The sequence below is a fragment of the Moschus berezovskii genome, chromosome 16 (assembly GCF_049115385.1).
Source record: "Moschus berezovskii isolate FMDL1 chromosome 16, NW_MosBer_1.0, whole genome shotgun sequence".
NCBI lineage: Eukaryota > Metazoa > Chordata > Mammalia > Artiodactyla > Moschidae > Moschus > Moschus berezovskii.
In genome coordinates this window covers 68632644-68658892 of record NC_142475.1, presented here as the reverse complement: position 1 = coordinate 68658892, position 26249 = coordinate 68632644, and the positions used below count along the sequence as shown (strand labels likewise).

At 39.0% G+C, this 26249-nt stretch overlaps 1 protein-coding gene, 1 non-coding gene and 1 pseudogene across 4 annotated transcripts in view; 1 reads left to right on the top strand and 2 right to left on the bottom strand.

Annotated features, from left to right (window-relative positions):
- The window catches only part of MCMDC2 (minichromosome maintenance domain containing 2), a 38390-nt gene extending 28820 nt beyond the window's left edge, over positions 1 to 9570 (top strand). For both annotated transcript variants that reach the window (XM_055432582.2, XM_088844444.1), the window contains 2 exons: positions 3771 to 3880; positions 9404 to 9570. In XM_055432582.2, the coding sequence (XP_055288557.1) occupies positions 3771 to 3880; positions 9404 to 9570 (277 nt within the window). The remainder of the gene's footprint in view (positions 1 to 3770; positions 3881 to 9403) is intronic.
- Positions 9571 to 14370: 4800 nt separating this feature from the next.
- Positions 14371 to 24898, bottom strand: LOC129560445 (uncharacterized; annotated as a pseudogene). The gene is made up of 5 exons (XR_016039297.1): positions 24822 to 24898; positions 17363 to 17824; positions 15022 to 15135; positions 14715 to 14780; positions 14371 to 14549 (listed from the first exon to the last, which is right to left on the bottom strand). The product of XR_016039297.1 is annotated as an uncharacterized LOC129560445 (transcript).
- Positions 14851 to 14937, bottom strand: LOC129560584 (small nucleolar RNA SNORD87). The gene has a single exon (XR_008686813.1). It is a non-coding gene; the product is annotated as a small nucleolar RNA SNORD87 (small nucleolar RNA).
- Positions 24899 to 26249: the final 1351 nt, after the last annotated feature.

The following is a 26249-nucleotide window of genomic DNA, read 5'->3' as shown; positions in this document are numbered from 1 at the left end:
TGCTGCATGTGGGATGGTCCTGGACCAGGGATCGAACCTGTATCTTTTGCATTGGCAGGCAGATTCTTTACCACTGAACCACCAGGGAAGTCCCCATTATTTACTTTTAAAGATGCGTTTAATTAACTGTCTCACTTGCTTTTTGATTGCTGGGTGGTTTATTTACCATATATACTTTGTTCCAAAAGAATTTAAGGTAACTTAATTATTTCTTCTGTTATAGCCTTACATCATTTGAACCTCCAACAACTTGTTTTCACTAAATTTTTTATTAGATACCTGGTACATCTGAAAAAAATGCACTGAATTTTTTAATGCAAATGATTATTTTTTTAAATGTGGTTGCTTCAGTTCAGTTCAGTCGCTCAGTTGTGTCCAACTCTTTGAGACCCCATGGACTACAGCACGCCAGGCCTCCCTGTTCATTACCAGCTCCCAGAGCTTACTCAAACTCATGTCCATTGAATCAGTTGACTTTCTAGATATTTTATAGTTGAGCTTAGAAAAAGATTTATGTTATTCTTTGTGCTTTTAAACAGTTTAGTACACTCATGTACTATTGTTCCTTGAGAAGTTTTTTAAAACTAATTTTTATTATAAAAGTAAAGTATGGACATAGTTAAAGAAAAGTCTAAAATAATGAGTTAAGTCCCTTGCTAACCCTCCCTGTGATTATCACTCCCTGGAGATGATCCCTGCTAACAGGTTTTGTGTGTCCTTTCATAAATTATCCATTCAGATACTAGCATATACAAATATATAGTTTAAATATGTGATATATGTTAAGTACATATTTTACTTGAATATGTTATATATATTTTAGATTAATATGTTATTTAACATATTATATAAAAATATTTTTATAATACATAAATACATATGTAGCCATATTGATATTCTCTTTTTGCCCAAATGGAATCATGCATACATATCATGATATCTTACTATCAACACATAAAGAATTACCTCATTCTGTTTTAATAGCTCCCTTACAGTTTTACTGTGTTATGATGTGGCTATTCCATAATTTAAACAGTCCTCTGTTGATAGACCATTATTTCATTTGATATAGGTTAATATGTAATCTCAACCGAAATTATGAAGTAGGACCAGGGGTAAAAATAATCTATTAAATAAATAAATATTTTGTTATGACTGCAGTATAAAATAAGACAAGTGGAGGACTGATAGGAAATGTCAAGTGTAGGACTAAAAGAGATACATATGTTTAGTTAATTTCTCCAACTCTTCTTCATAGAACTAAAAAATTGTGACAGAAAGGGAACGTAGAAATTAACTGTGATGTTTTAAAATGGTAAACAGAATTATATAATGCTGTTTTCTGAAGTAATATGTCAAATACTCAGTACTCAGAGCTTAAAAGGTTTGAAAGCCCTATTATCTCATTTGCTTTTTCTGTCTTAAAAAGATATTTTTAATTTAAACTCACATAGCCTCAGTTTACATTTGACTCTACTAATCCAAGAATAAGACAGAATTAAGTTTAATATGACAACTCTACTTTTTTCTCTTGTAGAAATAAATACTAGAGATGGAAATGGGTCTTATGAAATAGTCAAGTAAATGAAGCACTTCTCAGAAGAGTCATAAACCTTGACTTTTTCTCCTGCTTCTATAGACAGATGCCTATTAACACCAGCCATGCTTAATCTGCCTGCAATGCAGGAGACCGCGGTTTGATTCCTCGATCAGGAAGATCCCCTGGAGAAGGGATAGGCTACCCACTCCAGTATTCTTGGGCTTCCCTTGTGGCTCAGCTGGTAAAAATCTGCCTGCAATGCGGGAGACCTGGGTTTGATCTCTGGGTTGGGAAGATCCCCTGGAGAAGGGAAGAGCTACCCTTTCCAGTATTCTGGCCTGGAGAATTCCATGGACTGTATAGTCCATGGGGTTGCAAAGGGTTGGACACGACTGAGTGACTTTCACTTTCATGCCTTTCTAGAGAAGTGGAGCTGAACAGTGCTCTTTGCTTTCCCTGAAAAGCTATATGTATATTCTGTCCTGGTCAAAATTTTTAGAAGAAGCTTGGGTGAGGACATCAGGAACATGATAATCAAATTTGTAAATAAGCAACTCTGGAGAGATCTTCACAGACTCAAATTATTATTTTAGTCTAGCAACAAGAAAATTAATAGGACAAATGTAATGTCTTTAATTAGGTCCCAACCTCCCTGGTACATGTGTGAATGCATGGGAAAGGGGTGATCTGCCTTAATATGAAAAAGATTTGAGATTTCATATTTTTATGTTTAATATGAGTAAGTAATGAATAGGGCTGTAAATAATACTGTGATTTTGGGTTGTATTAATAGAACATAGTATCAAGAGTGAGAAAATGCTAATTCTGCCCCAAGTCTACTCTACTGATCAAATCACACCTCAGTACTGTACTGAAAAGGAATATTAACCAAATCTGGTCACAAGGAGAACAGCCTGGATGATAAGGGGCATGAAAATCATGTCACATGACATACTAAAAGAACTAGGAGGGACTTCCCTGGTGGTCCAGTGGTTAAAACCTTACACTTCCAAAGCAGGGGGTATAGGTTTCTTGGTCAGGGAACTAAGATCCTGTATGCTGTGGAATGTGGCCAAAAGAAAAATAGAACTAGGAATATTTATCTTGAGGAAAATAAACTATGGAGCAACTAGAAAAGTTGTCTTTGAATATCTGAAGAGCTGTCTGATTTAAGAAGTGTTAGATTTGTTTTGTAATCCCAGAGGACAAAACAGGGACCAGTGGGTGTAAATTGCAGTGAAAGCAATTTCAGTTTACATTTATATAATCTTTGTGGGTGAGTCCCCAAATTTTCAAATGCGTTATTTGAAATCACAATAACCCTATTAATTTTTATTATCCCCATTTTATAGCAGAGCTTCAAAACAATCTCAGAAATTAAATGATTCATACATGAGCTGTGTGACTCACACAGCTAGTAAATTTCTAGAGACATAGTTCAGATTTTCTGATTCCCATATCCAACAATCGTTCGAGTGCCTTAAAGCTAGTTTAAAAATAATAAAGGAATGGATTGCTTCCCGAGTCTGAGTGAATCCTAGGGTAAGTTCAAAAGAGACCAAATAATAAGTATCCTGGGATGCTGTATAGAAAATTCAGTTATCTGATGGGATGTTGAAATTTGCTGTCTAAAATCTCTTCCAACACTAAAATTTCAAGACTGTATGAGGGCTTCCAGTGGGTTAAGAACTGGAAGAAAAGACCAGGGACATGTCTATAAGAGATATTTAGTTAATTTTCCAGCTGTGTGTTTAACTGAACAGAACTTGGGGAGGGTAATGTGTAGAAAAACCAGGATAAAAGCCAATTCTTTGATAACAAATCAGGAGACTTCCTCGTTCTGAAACAGTCTGTTCAACTTGGTAGAAAAAAAATGCTTTGTAAATAAACTAAAATTGTTTTAAAAATAAGAATATGCTGATCTTAGCTGGGAAGGATTGGGGGCGGGAGGAGAAGGGGATGACAGAGAATGAGATGGCTGGATGGCATCACCAACTCAATGGAGGTGAGTTTGGGTGAACTCCGGGAGTTGGTGATGGACAGGGAGGCCTGGCGTGCTGTGATTCATGGGGTCTCAAACAGTCGGACACGACTGAGCAACTGAACTGAACTGAATGCTGATCTTTAAGTTGTGGCTTATGTTCACACATATCTTGTTTTTTTCCTGCAAAAATATATATTGTCTTTATAATATCAGCATATTTTGATTGGCCTCAATTTTCTCTTTTAGAGTTTCCCTATCTGAAGCTCATGCTCGACTGAACTTAAGGAATAAAGTGCTTAAAGAAGATGTACTAATTGCAGCCTTATTATTTGAAACATCTCTAACACTGAAATATGGTAATCTATTAAGTTATTAATGATCAATACAGATAATTATATTTAAACTTAAAGATTCTTAATCTGTTAAGATGTTACACATATATTAAATATTATTTTAAAGAATAATAAATTTCTACAAGATAAGTCCAGTTTGAATTTAAACATTTAATTATTGTTTACAGGTCATATCATTATCTGATATTAGGTTCCTAATTGTGCATGGTTATTCCTATACTTTAACTTTTGCATTGCTTAGAAAATTCTGAAAAAAAAAGTACTTAATATGATGCATGAAATGATTTTAAATTTATCTTCCTTTTAAATTAGCATGCAACATATAATTGTCAAGCAAATCCCCCACAGTAGAATTAGACACTAAACCAAAGAAAATATGATCATCTTGTATCACCACCTTTTCTGAATTACTAGTTATAATACTGTGACTAAAGCATTTAATTATCTGAAATCAAAGGAGCTTATTATGGTTTTGCTAATAAAAACATAAAAAGAACTTAAAGGTGAGAGTAAAGAGAATTATCCTTACAAAGTTCTTTTTGAGTTATTCAGCTCAGTTCAGTTGCTCAGTCCTGTCCGACTCTTTGAGACCCCATGAACCACAGCAAGCCAGGCCTCCCTGTACATTACCAACTCCTGGAGTTTACCCAAGCTCATGTCCATTGAGTCAGTGATGCCATCCAACCATCTCATCCTCTGTCATCCCCTTCTCCTCCTGCCTTCAATTTTTCCCAGCATCAAGGTCTTTTCAAATGAGTCAGGTCTTCCCATCAGGTGGCCAAAGTATTGGAGTTTCAGCTTCAACATCAGTCCTTCCAGTGAACACCCAGCACTAATCTCCTTTAGAATGGACTGGTTGGATCTCCTTGCAGTCCAAGGGACTCTCAAGAGTCTTCTCCAACACCACAGTTCAAAAGCATCAATTCTTCAGCGCTCAGCTTTCTTTATAGTCCAATTCTCACATCCATACATGACCACTGGAAAAACCATAGCCTTGACTAGATGGAACTTTGTTGACAAAGTAATGTCTCTGCTTTTTAATATGCTGTCTAGGTTGGTCATAACTTTCTATCCAAGGAGTAAGCATCTTTTAATTTCGTGGCTGCAATCACCATCTGCAGTGATTTTGGAACCCCCAAAAATAAAGTCAGCCACTGTTTCCACTGTTTCCCCGTCTATTTCCCATGAAGTGATGGGACCAGATGCCATGATCTTAGTTTTCTGAATGTTGAACTTTAAACCAGCTTTTTCACTCTCTTCTTTCACTTTCATCAAGAGGCTCTTTAGTTCTTCACTTTCTGCCATAAGGGTGGTGTCATCTGCATATCTGAGATTATTGATATTTCTCCCGGCAATCTAGATTCCAGTTTGTGCTTCATCCAGCCCAGCGTTTCTCATGATGTACTCTGCATATAAGATAAATAAGCAGGGTGACAATATACAGCCTGGATGCACTCCTTTTCCTATTTGGAACCAGTGTGTTGTTTCATGTCCAGTTCTAACTGTTGCTTCTTGACCTGCATATAGGTTTCTCAAGAGGCAGGTCAGGTGGTCTGGTATTCCCATCTTTTTCAGAATTTTCCAGTTTATTGTGATCCACATAGTCAAAGGCTTTGGCAGAGTTAATAAAGCAGAAATAGATGTTTCTCTGGAACTCTCTGGCTTTTTCGATGATCCAGCGGATGTTGGCAATTTGAATTATTATGAGACATTAATTTTGATGAGATATACCATCCTTCAAACATTGGTTCTGCTAACATAACAATAAAACAGCCAGTTATTTTACCAGGAAAATGGTTTTTATTCAGGAGCAGGAAAGAATTGCAATTCAGGACATCACAAATCTGGTAAATCACATGTAAGTCTGGTAAAGCAAAGAAAAAGAAACTCTTCTATAGAGGAGAAGAAGAGTTGGGAGGGTTGTAACAGAAAGTCCATTGGAGGAAACTGGGAATTCCAAGTTTAGTGTCTTTTCATTGGCTACATTGTGACAGTCTCTCTTTGGCAGAGCTGTTGCCAGGCAAGGAGAAAAATCTTTCAAATCTTTCTTCCTCCTGCTGGTGGTAATAGAGTAGTGTCACTTCTTGTTGGAAATGCAAGATATGTTTCTTCCTGTTGGGATCTATGTTGAGAGGTACCTGTATGAGAGCTCCCTCTTCTGGTCTCACGACTCCATTTTAGTGAGATATTTACTGTTTTCAGTTCCAGCCCTGGGCAATAAAGTATTAACCCTGACTTTTCTGTGTGTATATATTTAGTGTTTTAATTTGCTTCAGATTCAATTTATAATAGTTTTTCACAGACATCCATTAGAACATTATAACTTTGTTCTTATCTAAATCAAGAATTCTTAACCTAGGATCCATGGATACTGAGAGAGTCCTAGGGGCTTGTGAATCCCTAAGTTACATGTGAATTTGTATATGTATTTGCTTTCTACCTTCTTGCTTAGGAAGAAGAATCATTAAGTTTTATGGAGTATGTCTTAGAGTTTCATGACCCTCAGAAAATGTTAATTATCATCCTGAATTAGGAACTTCCCTGGTGACTCAGACAGTTAAGAGTCTGCCTGCAATGCAGGAGACCTGGGTTCAATCCTTGGGTCAGGAAGATTCCCTGGAGAAAGAAATGGCAACCCACTCCAGTATTCTTGCCTGGGAAATCCCATGGACAAAGGAGCCTGAAGGGCTACGGTCCATGAGGTTGCAAAGAGTCGGACATGATCGAGCAACTAACACATTCACTTACCAAAAAAGAAAATGACTTGTTCCCAACCAGCAATAAATAAGGATATGTAGTTTTGTTTGTAATTTGCTTTATCTTTACATTCTTATTCTGTATTTTAAAATGTACTTGATAAAATCTAAGACATTATTTTATGTACTATGAAGAAAAAATGCTGCCAATTTTACTATGACAAACTATCACCATCAAAATTGTTAAGACAAAACTAGATTTCAGTAAGAAGATACAAATGTGTTTTTGAATTTAGGAACTATGGTACTATAATGTTCAGGACTCCTGTGACTGAATATGGCTATTTTCACTTGATAACCATTTGTCAAGACTTTATTGAAGCATTTAAGAAAGCTTTTGTTGAGGGAAATAAAGCTATGTGAAGTTTTTCCTTTAGTTACTTTTGTTTCCATAATGAGTGTCAGTTAGGTATATTCTTTTTTAAGTCTTACGCAAAATGATGTTAAGAACTCCATAAGTATTACTTTAAAGATAGGAAAATAATCCCTACTCAGGGATGTTTTTCTTGGATGAAAAAACCAATACCTCTGCTTGTGAACTGGATTTAGGAGTTGGGGCAGTGGTGAGGACGAATTAAAGAAAACTCTCTAGTTTCTGCCTTGAGCAACTGAGTGGATCATGTTGCCATTTACCAAGACTAGAAAGAAAGAGAAAAAGGCTTGGGTCCAGTTGTTGCTGTTGCTGTTCCATCCCTAAGTCAAGTCTGACTCTTTACAACCCCATGGACTGTAGGATGCCAGGCTCCTCTGTCCTCCATTCTCTCTTGAAGTTTGCTCAGATTCATGTCCATTGAGTTGGTGATGCTTTCTAACCATCTCATCCTCTGCTACCCCCTTCTCCTTTTGCCTTCAGTCTTTACCAGCATCGGGGTCTTTTCCAATGAGTTGGCTCCTCATCAGGTGGCCAAAGTATTAGAGCTTCAGCAACAGTCCTTCCAATAAATATTCAGGGTTGATTTCCTTTAGGACTGACTGGTTTGATTTTCTTGCAGTCCAAGGGGCTCTGAAGAGTCTTCTCCAGCACCACAATTTGAAAGCATCAATTCTTTGGCACTCAGCCTTCTTTATGATCCAACTCTCACATCTGTACCTGACTACTGGAAAAACCATAGCTTTCACTATATGGACCTTTGTTGGCAAAGTGGTGTCTCTGTTTTTTTAATATACTATCTAGGTTTGTCACAGATTTTTTTTTTTTTTTCCAAAGAGCAAGCGTCTTTTAATTTCATGGCTGCAGTTACCATCTGCAGTGATTTTGGAGCCCAAGAAAATAAAATCAGTCACGGCTTCCACTTTTCCCCCTTCTATTTGTCAGGAAGTGATGGGACCGGATGCCATATACTTAGTTTTTTGAATGTTGACTTTCAAGCCAGCTTTTTCATTCTCATCAATAGGCTCTTTAAGTTTCTCTTTGCTTTCTGCCATTAATGGTATCATCTGCATATCTGAGGTTATTGATGTTTATCCCAGAAATTTTGCTTCCAGCTTGTGAGTCTCCCAGTCCAGCATTTCACATAATGTACTTTGCATAGAAGTTAAAATAAGCAGGATGATAATATACAACCTTGTTGTACTCCTTTTCCAATTTTGCATCAGTCTGTTGTTCCATGTCCTGTTCTAACTGTTGCTTCTCAACCTGCATACAGGTTTCTCAGGAGGCAGGTAAAGTGGTCTGGTATTCCCATCTCGTTAAGAATTTTTCACAGTTTTTGTGATCCACACAGTCAAAGGCTTTAGCATAGTCAGTGAAGCAGAAATAGTTTTTCTGGAACTCTCTTGCTTTTTCGATGATCCATCAGATGTTGGCAATTTGATATCTGATTCCTCCGCCCCTTCAAAACCCAGCTTGTTGGGTCAGGGGTGGAGAATCAAATTATAGGTGTAAGTTTAAGACAACCTAGAGAGATATCAATAGACATATACAATAATCTGGGGTTTAGAAGAGTTTTAAACTAGAATTATAATTAAGTGTCATCAGTACAGAGATGGTACTCAAAGCCATGGAGTGGATGAAATCACTGAGAGACTATACAGAGAACCACAGGACTGCCTTTGAAGAATTCCAGTATTTAGAAAAGCAGTTGAGGGGGAGAAGCCAACTAATGAGACTGAAAAGCAGTTGTATTAGAGAAGTCAAGAAAAAAAGAGTCTTTCAATAAAGGAGTGGAGTGGTCAACTGTATCATGTGTTGAGAATTTGAGTAAGATCAGATTTGGCATCTAGAGGTTGTGGATGGTCATGATCCGAGTTATTTCAATGGAGTTGGGATTTGGGTGGGGTAGGAAGTGAGGCTATGGAGATAGCACTCACAAACTTTGAGATGTTTGACTATGAAGAGGAAGAGAGAAATAAAGAGTATTAGCTAGAAAAGGATGTGTGGTCCTGGAAGGGATTTTTTAAGATGGATGATAATAGTTCACATGATGTGCAGTAGAAAGTAAACTAATGACAGAAAGAAGCGTGAAGTCTTTAAAAATGTGAGAGAGGATGGGATCTACAGCATGTGTGAAGGTAAAGGCCTCGGTTTGAAGGGAACAGAATGGAATATAATAGTCGTTGTGGGGGGGAGATAAAGTGTGCTAGAAGAGAAACTTAGGTTTTTCAGGCAGTGCAACTGCCCACTTGAGGCTTATTTAAAATGAAATCAATACCAATTATTGTTTTTCTGCCTAGCAACCTGAATGCAGCCATAAACATTTTTGTTTAAAGCATGCTTTCACATTTAGCATTTGAAGTATTTCTCATTTTTACTTTTTCCTTCTTCACTTAGGGGCCGCTGTATTTTGTGTTGCTCCAAATGCAGTGTTTCCATTTGAACAGTATAATGAAGAATATTTAGAGCAAAGGGATGTCTATCTGACTCAGTGCCAACAACAGCTCCAACAGTTTATTGCCACATATGGACCTGGGACAGCTATTTTTGCTAGTGATGAATAGGCAGTGTGAGGAAATTTTTTTCTTCATTCCTTTTTAAGCAATGGAAAAAAGTGTGAATGATTTAAGTGATGCTTCAGGCAATCTTGTGTGTAGGTACACTAGAATGTACCTACATTGTGCAGGATAATTAGAATGTCAACTTAAAAAATATAAAATATTTCTTCAAATTGCTAATGGAATAAATACTAATCTAAATCTCAAAGTCAGCAGCAGAAATTTATGTTAGGAGAATTTTATTAAAAAAAACTTCTGGACTCTGTGGGAGAGGGTGAGGGTGGGATAATTTAGGAGAATGGATTGAAACATGTATATTATCATAAGTGAAACGAATCTGACGTGGTTGGGGGTTCCCCACCTCAACACTCTGTGGATTTAAGAGGCCGTTCCTTCTGGAAGTGTATAAATTAGCCTGGGATAGAACCTGCACGCTGAAGTTACTAATTAGGAAATGAGAAACCAGAACTATAAAGGTGGCATAGAAATACAAGAAACTATTCTTAAGTAATCTTTTAAAACTTTGAACAGAGTTATAGATTTTTACCATTTGTTATAAACTGGTATATATAATTTAACCAGAACCATAAGAAAATTAGTATTGTGTGAATTCTGAAGCACCTTCAACATGTTGTAGGAATAATGTGGACTTTCTTGAGTTTTACACATTCATAAGTGAATGGTCTGTATCTCGTGCCTTTGTTGGTTTTCTGTGAGCTGTAGTTTATGGGAGAGCAGCTCTCATTCCTGTAACTCTTGTAATCCAGTCATTTGTGTGCCTCCTTCATGAGGATTCAGTGCGGCTGTGGTGCTGTTATCCCTCTGATAGGAACTCTAACTCGGTGTAAAGCCCCAAAGGTCTGTTATTTATTTTTATTTTATATTGTACTATATTTTATTTACAGTGTTGTGTTTCAGGTGTATAGCAAAGTGATACAGTCATATATATATATGTGAATTAACAAAAGCAGTTCCCGTCTTTTGATGGGGTGCTCATGGTTTATAACATAAATGGTATTATTTTGAGAGAGGGATAACTTAGGTATGGCATTGGGTTTTTTTCCTTTTTGCAGCTTGAGGAAGTTGTAAAATAACTTAATGTAGCTTTTTACAACTGTGTATTCTATAGTATTTTTTCATTTGGTGAAATTTTAACTGTTAATGTTTTTGGCATTGTGCTTTGTACCATTTATTAAATAAATTAAAAAAAAAAACAAACTTCTGGTTAGCCCAGTATACCGGTGGCCCACAGATTAAAATATAAAGAATGTTACAAACTATGAAAAAAAAAAAAGGTAAGTTTTGTGTTTTTGTGTAGTTCCCTCTATTTGTCTCAAGATGGCAGTAACACTTTAAATATTTACTTACAGTTAAAACCATTTTTTTCTTAATTTGTAAACTTGACAAATTGATGGGTAAACAACAGCATTTATATAACCAAAAGCCTTCAATTTAAGGACTTTTCATGCTTTACCAGATATTGTCATGCCTATTACATTGTTTTAGAAACCCTAATTTTAGGATAAGAAAAGCTTTGGAAATTTTCCATTTTTCAGTTCAGTTCAGTTCAGTTCAGTTCAGTCGCTCAGTCGTGTCCGACTCTCCGCGACCCCATGAATCACAGCACGCCAGGCCTCCCTGTCCATCACCAACTCCCGGAGTTCACTCAAACTCATGTCCACAGAGTCCGTGATGCCATCCAGCCATCTCATTCTCCGTCGTCCCCTTCTCCTCCCGCCCCCAACCTTTCCCAGCATCAGAGTCTTTTCCAGTGAGTCAACTCGTCGCATGAGGTGGCCAAAGTATTGCAGTTTCAGCTTTAGCATCAGTCCCTCCAATGAACATCCAGGATTGATCTCCTCCAGAATGGACTGGTTGGATCTCCTTGCAGTATAAGGGACTCTCAAGAGTCTTCTCCAACACCACAGTTCAAAAGCATCGATTCTTCGGCGGTCAGCCTTCCTCACAGTCCAACTCTCACATCCATACATGACCACGGGAAAAACCATTGCCTTGACTAGACGGACCTTGGTTGGCAAAGTAATGTCTCTGCTTTTTAATATACTATCAAGGTTGGTCATAACTTTCCTTCCAAGGAGCAAGCGTCTTTTAATTTCATGGCTGCAATCAGCATCTGTAGTGATTTTGGAGCCCAAAAAAATAAAGTCTGACACTGTTTCCACTGTTTTTCCATCTATTTCCCATGAAGTGATGGGACCAGATGCCATGATCTTTGTTTTCTGAATGTTGAGCTTCAAGCCAACCTTTAGGGAATGGCAAACCACTTCAGTATACTTGCCTTGAGAACCCCATGAACAGTAACAAAGGGCAAAATGATAGGATACTGAATGAGGAATTCCCCAGGTCAGTAGGTGCCCAGTATGCTACTGGAGCTCAGTGGAGAAATAACTATAGAAGGAATAAAGGGATGGAGCAAAAGCAAAACCAGAACCCAGTTGTGGATGTGACCAGTGATAGAAGCAAGGTCCGGTGCTGTAAAGAGCAGTATTGCATAGGAACCTGGAATGTTAGGTCCATGAATCAAGGCAAATTGGAAGTGGTCAAACAGGAGATGGCAAGAGTGAACGTTGACATTCTAGGAATCAGTGAATTAAAATGGACTGGAATGGGTGAATTTAACTCAGACGACCATTATATCTACTACTGTGGGCAGGAATCCCTTAGAAGAAATGGAGTAGCCATCATGGTCAACAAAAGAATCCGAAATGCAGTACTTGGATGCAATCTTAAAAATGACAGGATGATTTCTGTTCGTTTCCAAGGCAAACCATTCAATATTACAGTAATCCAGGCCTATGCCCCAACGAGTAATGCTGAAGAAGCCGAAGTTAATCGGTTCTATGAAGACCTACAAGACCTTTTAGAACTAACACCCAAAAAAGATGTCCTTTTCATTATAGGGGACTGGAATGCAAAAGTAGGAAGTCAAGAAACACCTGGAGTAACTGGCAAATTTGGCCTTGGAGCACGGAATGAAGCAGGGCAAAGGCTAATAGAGTTTTGTCAAGAGAATGCACTGGTCATAGCAAATACCCTCTTCCAACAACACAAGAGAAGACTCTACACATGGACATCACCAGATGGTCAACACCGAAATCAGATTGATTATATTCTTTGCAACCAAAGATGGAGAAGCTGTATACAGTTAGCGAAAACAAGACCAGGAGCTGACTGTGGCTCAGATCATGAACTCCTTTCCATTTTTAAACCAGGTTAAATGAAAATTAAGTTACACAGAATTGAGGAGCAGTAATTGGCTCCTTAAACCCAGTTGCAAGATACCAAAATGCAAACAAACCAATGTTCAAACACTGTATTCGTTTTTAGAGGGATGATATCTACTCTGAAAAGGTAGGGACACCATGAGAAAATATACTTATAGAATCCCCAAAACCTTTACATTTTCCAAAGTTTTAGTAAAAGACTACTCACTAAGAGGGAAATGTCATCACAAAATTGCCACCTTATCAACCAAGACACTATCACACACCAGTTCTGTAGAAATGGGTACTTCATGGAGTTTAACCATGAAGGCAGACAGCTCTCTCTCTAGAGGACTTTAACTCTTCATTTATTATTTTACTTCCTAGCCGTTCACTCAGTTGTATTTACTGAATACCCACTAGTGCTAGAGACTATACAGTATTTTCAGAAGGCAAACCTGGTCTTAAAAAAAATGTATTTATCACAAATTGAAGACATTACTTTGTGATTTATGTATTTAGGTTTGTTTTTTGTTCTCTATGAGATGAAGGCAAAACACATTTCTTTATAAAACTAGGATCTATAAAATGGCCTCCTCTTTACAATTAATTGTGAGGTGTTCTGTTGATGAGGGCTAGTATCAAATACAGGTGAAAATGGTTTTCAAATGTCACCCCTGATGGGAAGGCATTATAAAGATATTGCTGTACACTTAGTTTACTGATTTACCAAACTGAAATTATAACCCTGATAAAAGCAAGGATTTTATGTACTGTGGGACACAACAGGGGAAAAGCAAGATTCAGCTAAATTTAAATCATCTTGGTAGGATTTCAGTTGTTTTCAAATTCGCATGCCCTGGACAGGCTGGACTGTCACTACTTGCTTTAATTGAGTATATTATTATATATACTAGAATTAGGAAAAATTGTAATTTTCCTTAGATTAACTCCCAAATCCCTTTTTTATTCATAAATGTAAAAGCAAACCAAGAATAAAATTAAAATTTAAAAATCTGTAGGTCACAGGTGAAACCTTTACTTGTAAGGGGTCATTTAAGGAGTTGAGAAAATTTCAACTAGTATACCCTTCAACACAGGTTTGAACTACATGAGTCCACATACAGGGTGCGTTGTTTTTTTTTTTTTCTGGTAAATACATACTACACTATACAATCTACAGTTTACTGGACCAGAGGATGTGGAACCTTGGATACAAAGGGTGGACTATAAAGCTATACTTGGATGTTTGACGCTGAGAAGGGCTGGTGACCCTAAGCCCTTTTGTTGTTCAAGAGTCCGCTGTACTTGTTTTTCAGATACACAGAGGTTCTGAAGGGGGCTGGCCCTCGCAGTTATCTAGTACATAGTGATGAACCTCTGCAGAAACCCCCTAAGGCAAAAAAAGGGAGTGAGAACTGGATGTACTAAAAATGTCTCCCCAACTGCCAGCCACCTGCTACTTCAGAAAGAATCACTATCCAGAGGAGCTGGTTATTGACAAGAATATACTATCCCTAAAGTACTTTAAAAACAAGTCTGACCAGTAACTATGAAAATGAAGCTATTTAAAGACCTGATATATTTTAAAGAGAACAGACTTTATTGTCCAGCAATTAAAATCATTCAAAGATGTATTTTTCTCCATAATTTATTGTGAGATGAACGTTAAATAAAATTTTAATTTTTATCACTTGCTTTAATGCATGTCTTCTTGAACAACTCTTCATTTTTCCTTCGAAAACATCGTGTGCCACACCTCTGGGGAAAAGTCAGAAACCAACAGTGAAAATCATCCCATACTCAAAACTTGAAAGTCATACACCTGACACACAAAGATAGGCAATGGCCTCAGCTTTCTGGAGTTTATCAGATACTTTCAAATTGTCAATAGATGTGGCTGGGTGACAAATCGTAATCACTTACTTGAGGTAATGAGTTTTTAAGCACCACTGCTAAGGACTTGAACATTCATCTGCAGGTACTTATCTGCTGAAAAGAACAGTTCACCCATTTTAATAAAAAACTGCATTAGATTTGAGTAATTCACATAATATATATTACTGGCATCTCAGTCTTAAAGTTATTTCTTCAAAGATACCCTCAGCTGGGTAAACGGCAAAAAGTAATTTGTCATCACTGTGCCAGTTATTAAACATTTTGGTATTGTGCTTCAGGAATAATACCACAAACATAAAAAAAGCACACAACTTAACATTATAACTTTTGGTACCTTGTTACATGCACAGCGGTCCTCTTGGTGTTTTCTCAGCCATCTTCTGTGACAGGTTTTTGGAAAACATTTATCACAGTGATCTTCATCTTCAACTCATAGGCTCTGCTGCACCTAGAAATTAAATATATTTCATCGTGAACTCTCATTTGCACTTGTATCTGTTTGGCATCTTATATCTAGTATGGTCCAGTAGGCTCTTTTCCCCATACTCATTAAGAACCATTTAAGAAAAAAAAAGAAAAATTTACAATCTTTCTGACTCCCAATCAACTTTTAATAAAAACCACTAACAAGTGGAGTAATTTTCTGCTGTTTAACACATCTCTAAAGGAACAAAAGAATGTGCTTGCTGCTTAATTATTCCTTTTTTGGTAATCAAAACTGATAAGGCTCCCAGTTTAATACCTATAATGACTTGGTTATGTCTTGATCCTTTTGATTGGTTAGGCCCTAATAATTCCATAAATGACTTTTCCAAGCTGGAAATGGATTCACTAGCATAGGTAAAATGATGGATGTATTTATGATGTTCTTTTACTGTGGCAGCACAGATTTTAAGACATGATGGTCCTAATGAGTATCTAACCATCGCTTTTCTGTCTCAGAGCTTGACATGGATGAGGTGAGCCAGGTTAAAGGTTAGATATATAAAAACACGTGTGCAGACTTCTAACTAAAAATATTATTATGGCACCTCTAATATAATTTCAGAGCAGAGATACATGATGTTGACATCATTACTGGATACAGTCCTGTAGAATTAAGTCCCAAGTTGCCTGAAAGCGTATTTATGTACTGCAAAGGGCATGGTCAGGGCCACAGATCATGTCCCCTAGAACCCCAAGAGGATAAATCATTGAACCAGACAGCTACTGGAAATGATTTATGAGGACATAACAAATGCTGGGCCTTGCAAAACAATTAATCACTTTCAAGTCTTGAAATGTTGAGATATTTCACATAGTATTAAGAACACAAACTACTGGTTATGAATATTTTCAACTTAGAAAACTTCAGTTTAATATATGATACATAACACTTCTGACAACTACATACAAGTTCTATTTAAGGCCTAAAACAACCAACACTTAGGGATATGTATATATAAAGCTGTGATCCACTCTACTCCCCTCAAAAAAACCCAAGTTTGGACACAAAATCCCAGATGATGGGCACCTCAGGAGAGAAGGCATGGGATAGAAAGAAAGGAATGGGATAGGGAAGCAAATGGATATTATGGTATTAATAATATTCCAGTTCTTAAATGGATCACTGGAATCTTGTGTATTTATGCTTGTGTGTGTTAGTTGCTTGGTCATGTTCAACTGTTCACGACCCCACGTACTGTAGCCACCTGGTTCCTCTGTCCATAGAATTTTCCAGGGAAGAATACTGGAGTGGGTTGCCATATTTTACTCCATGGGATCTTCCCGACCCAGGGATTCTTTACCACTGTGCCACCTGGGAAGCCTTAATTATTCTTAAGGACTTGCATAAATTATCAAAATTTTAATCAAACGTTTATTTTGTAAAGTTTTTAAAAATTCCAACACTTAGCAATGAAAATAGGGTTCCAGTCACTATGTCTCAAAAAGAATGACTGAAATACCAAATATAAGCTACTTCAAGCCATCACATTTGCTCTGGTGAAAGTTAACTGTTGGGATTGTTTGAGATGAAAAAACGTGTATTTCAAATCGGGGGAGGAGCGGAAAAAAACCAAACACCTGACTATAGCAAGTCTCATCGACGAGCACTTGTAACTGTGCTTTTAAACAGACAAAAGGTCTTCCAGCTCTTGCCCAGTTTCTTCTGTATCAAGTTCAGAACACACATCTCTACGTAAATCCAAGCATCTAAGGCTACAGCCGGCATTTATAGCCTAAGGGTCTTCTAACCCCTACGGATTGTTCTCTAACTTCAGTGCCACGTCTCTAGAGCCTATTTCCAAAGGAAGATCCAGGAACAAATGCCTACAGTGCGCCACTGCGCAGAGCCCAGAACTCATCGTTAGCAGATTAACCGTGCTGCGTTAAGAAGTTAAAAGTCCAGCCAAGTCAAGACTGCCTTAAGATTTAACAGGTAATCCCTTCCCCCTTTACAGAACGTTTCCTTAGAAAGGATAAACGAGCGCACATTTAAGAGGCCCCGAAACCGAAAGGCCGCACACAAAGCTTTACTTGGGATACAAAAGGTCGAGGCCTGGGCTGGGCGCGAGGCCACCCGCCTCGGAACCCAGAAAATGGCAAAAGGCCCTTCGTTAATCTGAGCTGAGAACAGTCGAAATCTGCTTTTACTCACAAGGGTCGGCTAAAACTCACAGGTAACGGTTACTCACAAAATGCGACTGAGCAGAAGACACGGAGGAGGGCTCGAGACGGCGTCAAGAGGCTGGGGGAGGGGAAGGTGGCCTCCTGGGACGACTTGGAGGCCGAGGCCGCGCCGACCGCTGGGCTGTGCCAGGCAACGGACGGAGGCCAGCGGGATGGGGGTCCCGGGGGCGGGACGCACAAGGCGGAGGGGCCCGAGGCCGACCTATAGACTCTGGCACGGAGTCGGGTTCCCAGGAGAAATAAGAAAATGATCTAACTCCGCGGGGCCGTCCCCCCTCGAAAAGCCGGGCACGTATCCGCGGGCTTTGCCGCCACGCCCGTAAGGCCGACAGTGCCTCAAAACCCCTCCTCCTCCCGCGGCCAAGCGGAAAAGAAAGCGCCGCGGCCCGGGTTGGCGCTCCGACGCTACAGGCCTGACCCCGCCCCTTCCGGCCCTGGCCCCGCCCCTCAGCCGGCGCGTGTTTGCCCTGCGGAGGGTTTACACCGAGAGCTGAGGGGTGCTTTTGGAATTTCCGCATTGACCTTTAGGGCTGCTGAGGACCCCATTGTGAGCTGGTCTGTAGACTATGTAAGTGATTAGTCTACCTGTTTGTAATGGATCCAAGTAACCAGAAAATGCTGGAAAAAAGAAACTTCCTCCCATTCCTGGTTTCATTTGCTTGGTCTTTTACTTCCTCAGGTAGTTCAGTACTTAGAAAAGTGGTATTGGAAACCCCGATATAGAGTAAGAGTACCAGGAATCGACCGGTTAACACTCACAGAAGAACTAGTTACCAGAAAAAAAGAAGCTGTATAGTTCTTTATATTATGACAATAGTTATTGTTGCTAATTTTATTGATAATAATAGTAGAGGCTGAAGAGAAAGCATTCATAAAGCACTTGCCTTGTTTATAAACTTACCATTCGTTAGTTTTCGTGCTTTGCGTTTTATTACGCTTGTTTTTCTCAGTCTATTATATCTTGAATCTTGACTGCATAGCACTAGGCTTAGTGGTAGAGACAGGCTGATGATCTTGTCAGAAAGAATACACATGAAAGCATATAATTAAACAATAATCAGTAAAAGACACATCATCTCTCCTTTAAAAACCGGAAGTTGATGACATATTTTACATCGTTTAAGAAATCAAGATGTAGTAACTATGGTGTCAGGCATTCATAATTGAACCGGGTGGACATAGTTGGGTGTGGTTTCAGACATGTTTCTGTATCAGAGAGAACTTGAATTTTCTGAACTGTGTCAAACTCAGGACACGATCAACCGGTTTCAAAATAATAATGTATTAGAAGCAGCAGCAGCAGCTACAACTTTGTAGTTTAAAAGGTTATCCGCTTTCTCAGCTATATATCATTTCAGTCCCAAAGCAATCTTTATCAAGCACCCTTACTTCTTGCCAACTCCAGTCCTAATTATTGACACACAATTTATGTAATTTTGTGGTTTTCTGCCTTTATGAGCTTCCCCCACGTTGCAGTGTGGCAGAACATAACTCAAGTGCTTTTTGGCTGTAGGTCCCAGGCGGCAGTCCCAACATACCCCAAATGAACACCTCTTTATTTCTGCCAGGTCTCTGTTCTTGGAATTCTTGGGTAACAAATCCTAAGAAATTGATACAAAATCCAGGGCAGGATAGTTCAGTTCAGTCGCTCAGTCGTGTCCGACTCTCCGCGACCCCATGAATCACAGCACGCCAGGCCTCCCTGTCCATCACCAACTCCCGGAGTACACTCAAACTCATGTCCACAGAGTCGGTGATGCCATCCAGCCATCTCATTCTCCGTCGTCCCCTTCTCCTCCCGCCCCCAACCTTTCCCAGCATCAGAGTCTTTTCCAGTGAGTCAACTGGTCGCATGAGGTGGCCAAAGTATTGCAGTTTCAGCTTTAGCATCAGTCCCTCCAATGAACATCCAGGATTGATCTCCTTTAGAATGGACTGGTTGGATCTCCTTGCAGTCCAAGGGACTCTCAAGAGTCTTCTCCAACACCACAGTTCAAAAGCATCGATTCTTCGGCGATCAGCCTTCTTCACAGTCCAACTCTCACATCCATACATGACCCCGGGAAAAACCATTGCCTTGACTAGACGGACCTTGGTTGGCAAAGTAATGTCTCTGCTTTTTAATATACTATCAAGGTTGGTCATAACTTTCCTTCCAAGGAGCAAGCGTCTTTTAATTTCATGGCTGCAATCAGCATCTGCAGTGATTTTGGAGCCCAAAAAAACAAAGTCTGACACTGTTTCCACTGTTTTTCCATCTATTTCCCATGAAGTGATGGGACCAGATGCCATGATCTGTTTTCTGAATGTTGAGCTTCAAACCAACCTTTTCACTCTCCTCTTTCACTTTCATCAAGAGGCTTTTGAGTTCCTCTTCACTTTCTGCCATAAGGGTGGTGTCATCTGCATATCTGAGGTTATTGATATTTCTCCCAGCAATCTTGATTCCAGCTTGTGCTTCTTCCAGCCCAGCGTTCCTCATGATGTACTCTGCATATAAGTTAAATAAGCAGGGTGACAATATACAACCTTGACGTACACCTTTTCCTATTTGGAACCAGTCTGTTGTTCCATGTCCAGTTCTAACTGTTGCTTCCTGACCTGCATACAGGTTTCTCAAGAGGCAGGTCAGGTGGTCTGGGATTCCCATCTCTTTCAGAATGTTCCACAGTTTATTGTGATCCACACAGTCAAAGGCTTTGGCATAGTCAATGAAGCAGAAATAGATGTTTTTCTGAAACTCTCTTGCTTTCTCCATGATCCAGCGGATGTTGGCAATTTGATCTCTGGTGCCTCTGCCTTTTCTAAAACCTGCTTGAACATCTGGGAGTTCACGGTTTACATATTGCTGAAGCCTGGCTTGGAGAATTTTGAGCATGACTTTGCTAGCGTGTGAGATGAGGGCAGGATATGTTTGCCTCAAAGAAACATGGTGTGGAAATCTAAACCAAGCAAAACAAATTGTGATTGTGTGAAGTCGCTTCAGTCATGTCTGACTCTGCAACCCTATGGACAGAAGCCCGTCAGACTCCTCTGTTCATGGGATTCTCCAGGCAAGAATATTGGAGTGGGTTGCCATGCCCTCCTCCAGGGTATCTTCCTGACTCAAGGATCGAACCCCTGTCTCTTAAATCTCCAGCATTGGCAGGCAGGTTCTTTAGTGCCACTTGGGAAGCCCTGTGAATATTCTTAATCTCTTTGAACTATACACTTAAAAATTGTTAAAACGGTAAGTTTATGTTATGTATATTTTATAACAAGTAAAATTTTAAAAATATTTTAGAGGAAAAAATATCTGCACCTTCACGTGACTTACCTCACCTTTTGTTACCCCTCTCTTGCTGCACACCAGTCACCCTGCCCGACTCTTAGTTTTTAGAACATGGCAAACAGTGTTCACATCTCAAGGCATTTGCTCTTGCCTGGAATTTTCTTATCCCAGTTTTTTGAGTGACTAACTACTTTCTTTCATCTTAGCTTCTAGGCCAATTTTTCAGTGAGGCCATACTTGCCCTTCCTATCTAAAGTGTGGTGGTGGTGGTGGTGGTGGTTTAGTCACTAAGTTGTGTCTAACTCTGGCAACCCCATGGAGCCTGCCATGCTCTGTCCATGGGATTTCCCAGGCAAGAATACTGGAGTGAGTTGCCATTTCCTTCTTCAGGGATCTTCCCAGCCAAGGGATTGAACCCAGGTCTCCTGCAGTGCTGGTAGAGAATCCACATGCAATGCAGAAGACCCCGTTTTGATTCCTTGGTTGGGAAGATGCACTGGAGAAGGGATAGACTACCCATTCCAGTATTCTTGGGCTTCCTTGGTGGCTCGGCTAGTAAAGAATCCACCTGCAATGAGGGAGACCTGGGTTCAATCTTCTGGTTGGGAAGATCCCCTGCCCTGTAGAAGGGAATGGCTATCCACTCCAGTATTCTGGCCTGGAGAATTTCATGGATTATATAGTCCATTGGGTCGAAAAGAGTCAGAGGCAACTGGGCGACTTTCACTCACTTACTCCTACAGTGCAAGAGATGTCCTTCACTGCAAGTGGATTCTTTACTGACTGAGCCACTTATTTAAATTTAAAGTGGGTCCACTGTAAAACATATCCCTTTTTGTTTCCTTCATAATCTGTAGTTACATTAAAAAAAAGAAATTCTATACTTTTGCTGCCCTCACTGGAATATACATTCTGTGAGAGGAAACATCTAGTCTGTTTTGCTGACCATGTTATTCCTAGTACCTAATATAGTCTCTGCTGCTGCTGCTAAGCCACTTCAGTCGTGTCCGACTCTGTGCAACCCCATAGACGGCAGCCCACCAGGCTCCCCCGTCCCTGGGATTCTCCAGGCAAGAACACTGGAGTGGGTTGCGATTTCCTTCTCCAAATATAGTCTCTAGCACTTAGTAAATAGCTATTGATTGAATAAATAAATGGATCTGTATTTGCTGATTTGGAAATTATTTCAAGATATGTTAAATTTTAAAAGCTAGATGCAGAAGGTGTTTAATAAAATCCTATTTTTTCCTAAATAAAAAGAACATGCATTTATTTGACTATATATATATTTTGAGAGGTTCAGAAAGAATGTTGGCAATGTATGTCTCTAGTTAGTTTTGGAGGGAAAGTAATATTTAAATTTTTTTTTTTTTTGTATACCATTCACCTCTGTTTGTATATTTACTGTGTGTATGCAGTTTTATGATTAAAGTAAGTTGAAAAATTATTAAAATAGTACATTTTCTCTTCTGACCGCAAAAATATACCATTTCTATTTGCCCCCTTTCTATTTGAAGATTTGCCCCCTTCAGCCATCATTCCCTTATTAACATCATGACAAGTGTTCAGTGTTCTCCAGCAAGGAGCACCATCTTAGGGGTTGCTGGTCTCTAGGTTGCTGAAGTGAGTTAATGCTGCCAGTTACAAATACAACTAAAACCACTTCAAAGGGAAAGTTTCATGGTTTATATGATATATGTGCGCGCATGTGTTCAGTTGTGTCTGAATCTTTGCAACCCCATGGACTGTAGCCCGCCAAACTCCTCTCTCCATGGAATTTTCCAGGCAAGAATACTGGAATGAGTTGCCATTTACTCCAGGGGATCGTCCCGATCTAGGAATTGAATCCTCGTTTCTTGTGTCTCCTGCATTGGCAGGTAGATTCTTTACCACTGTGCCACCTGGGAAGCCCTAAATATAACGGTTTATCCAAATGTAACTTAAAAAAAAAATAGCTATTTTTTTGACAGTGTAACTTGGATTATTTTAGAAAGTTTACATTTGGTAGACATATATGTGGATTCAGGGCATATAGGGTATTATTTCCTTAGAAGCTGTCAGAATCTATCGTCTGCACTTCCACATGTAAATCTCATTAGTAAATTAATACATTTGGCCTTCAGTCCTTTTTCATATTAGTGAATGACTCGGAGAACCTGGTTCCCCTCGATGTTTGCAGCAGAAAATGAGGTTGGAACTGGAAGGAAGTGGCTATAATAACCATATGCTTGTGCTTTCCCTGGCTCAATGGTAAGCATGTCAAAATAGAGTTAAGCAAGAGAAATGTAAATGACCCTAGTCATAACTGCATGACTTTCATATATATGATCCTTTTACCTCCGGCAAGATTATTTTTAAACATAATATTGACGTTAAGATAATCATAGCATTTATACCTCTCGTCAAGGTTAAAGTTCTAAATCTGTGAAAAATACATTAAATTGTCAGAAAATAGGGCACTGATCTGAATGAAAGTTGATTCTTAAACACTTGAAGTACATGAACTTTACTGAGATAATTTCAGTGAAAATTACCTAAATTACTTACGATTTTTGCCCGGATCTAAAATAATGAGTGGCTTTAATTGTCAGTGTGAGACTCTAGGGTTTTCCTTTTCTGTTTAAAACTTTAACTTTTATGTGAAGAGTAAGGCTTGCAAACAACTACTTCAATCCTATGACAAATTCTGAATGTAATAGAATTAAAATTTAACTTATTCAAGCTGACCAATGGGACCTGAGGGGAAGTCTGGTAGGGGAATTCAGGGAAAGTTTTGTTCTTTGATGAAAAGGCACAAGTGGGAAGAAGTAGCTTTTCATCCCCTACACATGATCACCATCGATCATCAGTGAAAGAATTCCTGGCATCGCCGCAGCCCTCTTGTTAAATGAGGGGCACTTCTGTTGATGGCAAAATGGGAAGAGAAGGAACCAAGCAACTTAAAAATAGTCAGCAAGTTAAGCAGCCAGGGAGCCTCTCCAGCTTCTTCTTATGTGAAATAATATACTTTTTTTTCTCTTACTGTTTAAACAAAAATTGTTTAAGAATGACTACATAGAGAGTAAAGAATGTGGAAGTAATTGAAAAATTCAAACTAAGGTTAAAGTATGATGTTATGGTACCTCTGTGATGATCTAATACGAATTATGTCCTGAAATTAACACCCCATTAAATGTAAATACAGTGGAGATTCTAAATGTTTTTTCCTATGATGTCTCCTTGTACTTAGGCATGAGTTTCTCTATGTCTGCTGGTGTTTCGGTAAATAAGAGCTCAAAACAACAACAAAAGAGCAAAACCCAACTTCCGCCAAACAAAACCCTTATTTGTAGTATTTGCAGATATCCATGCTGTTAATTGGTCCTCCCTGGTGCCTCGACAGTAAAGAATCCACCTGCAACGCAGGAGACGTGAGTTCGATCCCTGGGTGGGTAAGATCCCCTGGAGAAGGAAGTGGCAACCCACTCCAATATTCTTGCCTGAAAAATCCCATGGACAGAGGAGCCTGGCAGGCTACAGTCCATGGGATCACGAAGGAGTCAGACACGACTTAGCAACTAAACAACGAAAACAACAATGCTGTTAATATATCATGGTGATTTCAAGCTACTAACAACTGGCCCACAAGATACCTGAATATTTGAATAATTAACAACTAGCTTTCCTAACATACCATTGTCCCTAGAGGCTGAACTGCTGGGTTTAAGGATCCAAGGATAAATTCATCTTCATATTTAATAGTCAGTTGCTTTCCAAATAGTTGCTTTATACCCTTGTCAAAACTTGCTTTTTTCAGAATTGAAGCAATTTTTTCAATATGATAAATATGAAATGGTGTTAACTGTTATTTTAATTTGCACTTGCTATGAGGTTGAAAAGATAATTTTATAAGTGTTTTGTTTTTCCCTTAATTTTTTTTCAGATTTTTAATCATTTGGGTTTTCCCTTCTGTAAATCATAGCCTTCAGAGCTTTGCCCAGTTTTTTATTGAAGTATCTGTAATTTAAAAAATTTGATTTATGGGATTTCTTCCTATATTCTGGATACTAATCTTTTGTCAGTTAATAGTCACATGCATTGCCAATAACTTTTCTCAATCTGTTTTATTTTTTAGTTACAGTTATGGGGTTTTGTGTTGTTTGAAAATTTGTACTTTTCTCTCTGCTTATGAATAGCTCCTTGATACCCAATACCTCTGCATTTCTATGCAAGATTTCTGGCTACCCTTAAATCCAAATCCTTTAATGTACATTTCAAAGTCTTCCTTCATTTGAAAATTGGGAATAATGTAACTTATTCCTAAGATTTTTGTGAGGATTAAATGTGATAATATATGTGAAATACCCATCCTTCTTCCCCAGGCACTTTCTTTCAAAGCAGGACATTCTTCTCACTTGGTTTCTCCTAACTAGAATGCTCTTCTTGTCCCTCTTTATCTTCTCAGGAAGCCTTCCTTGATTTCTTAAGACTGGGTCAGGTTCTTTGTTAGCATCCTGTATCCATCCCCAGCCTTCTTCCCTGATAATGAAACCCTGATTTTGTTTGTGTTATGTGCCTAGTCCTAGAGTTAAGCCTCTTGTTTCAATCTGTTTGCCTGCTTCCCCGGACTCCTTTTATCTGTTTCTATACGTCAGAGGATGAAAAGCTAAGTATTACACAGCATTCCAAAACTCTTTAGCAGCTTAGATTCTGGATGTGACTTAGATCCTGCCAATGAAACACATTTGTGTAAAACCCAGACTCTAAATTGAGCTACATGAGGAGAAAAGCACGCTGCGAGGCATCCGTTGTGCTGGCCTTTACACAGCAAAGGCTGTGTGCTTCTGGAGTCAGTCAGCTTCCACTGGGCAGGCAGAGTCCAGGTCGTGGCGGAAGGTTCAGCTGCTTTGGCAGCCAAGTTCCATGGAATGACTTAGGAAATTGTTCCTAGAAATCCAGCTCAAGTTGGTTTCATCCCATTTATGAAAGTCACTAATCCTTTGTAAGAAGTCCAACTGTTTTTAACTGAGCAAGAGCAGATAACCATCCCAAACCCAGACTGATTGATACACCTTCCTTACACCTAGTGGCGACCTTGTAACCCACTTCTGGCAAAGGAGAAATATGTAGAAGCTTTGGCCCTTGATAAATTTACAAAGCCATCTTACCAGCCCTGGACCTCCTACTTGTAGATTTCTTTTACAGGAGAGAATAAAGCCCTAATTTATTTAAGCCAGTATGGTTCAGACTTTCTAGTTAGCAGTTGAATGCAATTCCTAACTGATATGACAAACAGTGAACAATGCATGCCATAGTATTAAGAAAATATTTGTGGACCAACTGATGATTGATGAACAAAAGCAGTGAAGCATGAAACAGCTCTGTGTGTGTTTACTATAACCTGAAGTATAAAATGGGTGGGCTTCCCAGGTGGTGCAGTGGTAAAGGACCCGCCTGCCAATGCAGGAGACACAGAGATGACGATTGATCTTTGAGTCGGGCAGATCACCTGGAGTAGGAAATGGCAACTCACTCCAGTATTCTTGCCTGGAGAATCCCATTGACAGAGGGGAGCCTGGCAGGCTACAGTCCAAGGGGTCACGAAGAGTCGGACATGACTGAGCACACAGGCAACACACACA